We start from the raw sequence: 5,200 nt of genomic DNA on the forward strand, positions 1-5,200 counted from the left end.
CACCCCACTGGTAGACCACCCTGCTCTTCCCCACACCCCACTGGTAGACCTCCCTGCTCTTCCCCACACCCCACTGGTAGACCTCCCTGCTCTTCCCCACACCTCACTGGTAGACCTCCCTGCTCTTCCCTACACCCCACTGGCAGACCTCCCTACTCTTCCCCACACCCCACTCGTAGACCTCCCTACTCTTCCCCACACCCCACATCACAAGCTGCTAGGGGGACCAAACCCACACCACTTATTTCTGATAGGAAAACCTATCTGTCCCCAAAAAGTCAAGACCATAGTATGTTCAGGACAAAAGATACAAAAACCGGAAGTTCTGCTGCAGTACTAAGGTCATCCACCAGGAGGTCCATATTCGACCTTGACCTTTGTCTTCATAAGACTTACCATCATACCAAATATAATCACAATCCATAAAGGCGTTATGAAATTATGCTGACTACAAAAGTGCAGAAACACACACATACAGACACACACACACACACACAGACGCGCCAAAAACAATACCTCCATTTTTCATGGAGGTAAAAATCAGGGCATACACTAACCCTTTTCTGGACATATGCCTGCTGTTGTTCTATTATGTTTTTCCTCACTGCTTCATAATCCTGTTGAGAACATATAATACGTGATTTGTATGTCTGTTGTGGTGGGAAGCAACAGCAATACATATTAAATTTCACAACAACCTTATATTTTCTTCAGGACAAAAACAAAGATTAGGTGAAATAATTTTTAAGAAGGAGTTATAAGATGAGCAAAGGAAGAACATCTAAATTTTGACAAGATAATACAAAATATAGTATTACAATGAAAAAAACAATGTTATTTTCTTAATAACTTACATCAATTTTACAAGTTACATATCAACACTACAATTACATAGAACTTTTAAAATTACCTGTCTTGCCAGGATTCTTTCAGTTTTCTGGATCACTTTTCCATCTAACTTCTGAAGATAATGAAAACTTTGTCAATATCTTTTCACATCATTCCAGACCTAACATGTAAGACCAGGTTTCTGGCAAAACATTTGCAAAAATAGGCACAAATCATAAAAACCAATACTAGCTTTGTTATAATGAAGTCAATATGATATTTTACATATGATGCTGTCTTTGACCACGGAAATATTCTTACCTTCAGTTGAGGTAGGGTGGTAACCACATACTGTCTGTAACCATCAAAGTCTGTGCAGGGGTTCCCTGTCAGATACCTAGCAAAATGTGATAGTGTCAGCAGTAATGATTGATACACATTTACAAGGAAATACATTATGTAAAAGCAAAAGCAGTAGGAAGCTGGAACATGTGTGAGGTAATAATAACATATCTATTATATAATAATTTTGTCATTCCAAAATGTCATGTGAAAGGTTTGAGAGATTTTATTTGCTGGAACAAGTTGTAGTCTGTCATTGTTCCTGAAGGTAACGTTAGATCAATTAACTACTAGTACTTACTCAGTTTGAGCTCCCGCTCGAACAAATCCTGAGAGTCTCTTCCACAGCAGAAAATCTTGGAAAAAATCCAAGGCAGATCAAACTGTTTTGTATCAAAGTGTGTTTGAGACAGACTATTAACTCACAGCTCTTCCAGGAATTGGTTCTGTTGGAGATGTTCCACACCGGTCAGCTCACCCACAAAATTCACCGTCAGGTCCAGCTTTTTCAGAGACTCACAGCCTATGGGGGAATAAAATAAGCAATATGACTGAAAATCATTTTGGCTGAAATCATCCCAGCCATTCTGGATTCTATGCAACGTCAAACTTAAAAACATACATGAGTCAGAGTTTTATCTATAACTGATGTATTAAAAGGTTTCTGAATATTCAAATGAAGTAAAAAGTACATTCATATCAACCCTAAATTTTACATACTATGCAAAGGAAAAAAAGTGATAAAATGTTTGCATCAAAGTCAAAAATAGTTCAACCACCATTCATTCAATGATATAGTAAGCTACAAACATAACTTGTACAATGAGCATCACTGGTCAGATTGACTGGTCCAGAAGTATTTCGAAACTGACAAAATGTACAACTGTGCAACATTACATGTATATCACTGTCTGGTTGAAGGCTTAGCTGTGTTATATCTCTACCATGCATGTAGCAAACGGCAAGTTGATTCATACTTTCATCCCTCTCACTTCAGTTACCTGTCAGAGGGTGTAAGCCTGATTGATTGGTTCCCGTCTTCTATCTGATTGCATCCCTTCTTAAATGATCTTGATCTAGAGCTAGGCTAAGTCCAGGGAATGGATACTCCCCTCATGTGGACCAATAGCTTGTTGCTATCATCATGATTGACTTTGGTTTCACACCCATACTATAGAAAGTACATGTGTTACAAAAATCCCATGGTACATTTTCTGTAGAATGATCGATAAAGTCATTACACACGTACAAGTCCATTAGCTTAGATGTGATAGCACAGTGGCGGCATATCAGTAAACATTAACTTTCTCTCCCAAGTTTCTCGACAGAGGCGATAAAAAACAGACTTTTCAAGTACATGATTTATTTTTACCTTCCAAGTTCTCTATTCTTTCCACATTGTTGAGGGCGAGGTTGAGATACTCCAGTTTCTTCAATCTCCCAACATTTTCTGGAAAACAAAAATTATTTTTCACAAATCAAAAGGTTTGCATTATCATGGTTGGTTTGAGCTTATAATTATTTGTATAACCACAAGAGAGTTCTGAAATTATGTAAACAAGTAACAGGACATCAATATTTCCCAACAGGATATTCTAGTAGTACTGTATAAACACATTGCCTATAAATGTAGCAAAGGTTGAAGTGAAGATAAATAAAGAAGGTGGATGGTTTTCATTCGACAAGCTTTAGAGTTTTTCTAGGACTTACATTTTCTTCCTTGATTTCATCAGCAGACATTACTTCTCTTCTGTATCATCTTTAGAACAAGCAAATACTTAATACAAGTATATTGTAGTGCCCTGTGACATTATATGTTATTAGTCTCTTATGATACTCATCAGTCATCAACTTATGAAGTGTCCCTTCTAGGGGTGAATAAACAAATGGGTATGATGTTCACCTCCATGCCCTTAAGAGGGACGTAATCAACATTCTACTGACAAGACAAAAACAGAAGTCATTTGTCATTACCAGGATCAATAATACAGAGTACATTATTATGTGAATTATGATCATGATGATGATGTTCATCTCTCTGTGCCCTTAAGAGGAATTAGCAATCAATATTCTACCAACAAAACTGAAAAAAAAAAAGAAATATGTCATTAGCAAAATCAATAACGCAATAAAAACTACTAGTTGAACTGGATTAATTACGCCAAGCTAAACTACGTAGTACCCTAAACTACAAGTCTACATAAGAAATGCTTATGAAAGGCAATGATTGGGAAGAAAAAATCACTACCTCTTTCCATAATTTAACTTTATAAAGAATTAGTAGGAAGTAGAAAATGTGACTTTTGTTGTTCTCAACAAAAACTGTTCTTCATCTGGGGAGATAAATCAAAACTTTACCAGTATCATCTCTCAATGAAAAATATACATTACCTATCTTTGGAATGACATTGTTCTGTAAGTAAAGAATCTTCAGGTCTCTACACCATCTGTCCAGGTGTTCTATCCTGCAAAAACAAAACGAGAAATTGAAGATCTCATACTTCTGTGAAATAATAATTATGAATTTTTTGTTTGAACATAAATATATAATATCTTTTCAAGAATTTCTTACTAATTCTGTCGTTGTATTTTCCAACTGACATGCATGTGGCAGAAAGTTGCGGACAGGAAAAGAGGTAAACTAGACCTTTGACCTAACTTCCTGTCACTCACGCAAACTTGTCTGGCATGTGAAAATGACTACAGAAACACAAGAAAACACACAAAAAGACACAGCCTAACTTCTCAAAGGCTAGATAACATTATTGTGAATAGATGCATTAATGACCTTGACTTGAACTTTTCCATTTAAGGTTGATGTTGGTTCAAAGACCAGGGCTGGGCCAGAGTTAGGGGTGAAGGGTTACAGAAATATTGTTATCTATCAAATCCCAAAATTTCTGTACAAGCTAGTAGAGCTACCAGTTGTAAGGAGAAACAAAGTTGAATGGGGGAGATCAAGCATACATATATATACCTTTCTACTCCTTGTTGGTGGAGGGAGATTTCTTGAAGAGAATATATCTCACACTCATTATGTTCCGCCCTCTTCCGAATCAGGTCTTCTGTGACTGAAATCAAATTAATCATATATTTTATATACACCTATACATACGTTATATACTTTGTTATAAACTCTGTAAAAACTCATACCCTTGCACATCTTTACAAGACCGTGTGATATGCTATTGTCTATCACTGAAGGTACTATCGCAACTATCTATATTACTACAAGCACATATAAACGTTACACATACATAATAGATATGTAACATATCTACTGAAATTGTAGTTTGTAAACAACTTCACTTACTTCTGACCATCGTGTATCTTCCAAAATCAAGGCACTCTAGGGTAAAAGTGACATGGGCCAGAAATGCCTCAAGACGTGAGTCAAGCTGAGGAACTGGGGTTTCTTGTCTCTGTTTAGTTATATTTGTAAACAGCCTTCCTCTCTCCTCCCTCTAAAATCATCAAGCTCAAACTGCAAAATTCTGGCGCCTTCGGTTGCTGTGGTAATGAACGTAAAACCAGCATTACGTTTGAGCACGTACATTCGCTGAACACGGATAGTCATTAGTATTTGCTCAAAACACAAAGGTATCTTCTTAAATTTATGTATAATTATTATAAACAAGAAAAATGACGGGAAATTACATTGTTATCATGAAATGTTGTGTAATTTTTTTGTGCGAATCTGATGCGAATTCGCGGTAATGAACAGGGAGATACATGTACGTGCGCGACCTCCGACCCCTACTCTCAGTGGAATATCATCGTCAGAACTTTCTTCGTTTCTTACTTGAAAATGCTTTTATTTTGTCCAACCTGCGCCAACTTGCTGGTAGCGGAAGAGGGTGAAAAATGTTACAGATTCGGCTGTCAAACCTGTCCATACATATACAACATCACACATAAGGTGAGATGCATTTTGTTTCGGAAGTTCGCTTGCCCCCCTCCCCATAAATATATTTTTGGTATGTGACTTCAGCTAACTTGATATTTTATTCGAGGCATATACGGTAAATTG

General features: G+C 36.9%; 1 protein-coding gene across 1 annotated transcript in view; it reads right to left on the reverse strand.

Annotated features, from left to right (window-relative positions):
* The window catches only part of LOC109466973 (protein tilB homolog), a 5,624-nt gene extending 917 nt beyond the window's left edge, over positions 1–4,707 (reverse strand). Inside the window, exons 1-8 of the mRNA XM_019764859.1 lie at positions 4,484–4,707; positions 4,148–4,241; positions 3,562–3,635; positions 2,543–2,620; positions 1,597–1,693; positions 1,150–1,225; positions 911–961; positions 558–617 (exon numbers count right to left, since the gene is read on the reverse strand). Of these exons, the coding sequence (XP_019620418.1) occupies positions 558–617; positions 911–961; positions 1,150–1,225; positions 1,597–1,693; positions 2,543–2,620; positions 3,562–3,635; positions 4,148–4,241; positions 4,484–4,493 (540 nt within the window). The 5' untranslated portion in view covers positions 4,494–4,707. The remainder of the gene's footprint in view (positions 1–557; positions 618–910; positions 962–1,149; positions 1,226–1,596; positions 1,694–2,542; positions 2,621–3,561; positions 3,636–4,147; positions 4,242–4,483) is intronic.
* Between the last annotated feature and the right edge of the window lie 493 nt (positions 4,708–5,200).

The sequence above is a fragment of the Branchiostoma belcheri genome, unplaced genomic scaffold, assembly GCF_001625305.1.
Source record: "Branchiostoma belcheri isolate BF01 breed outbred unplaced genomic scaffold, Haploidv18h27 scaffold173, whole genome shotgun sequence".
Taxonomy (NCBI): Eukaryota; Metazoa; Chordata; class Leptocardii; order Amphioxiformes; family Branchiostomatidae; genus Branchiostoma; species Branchiostoma belcheri.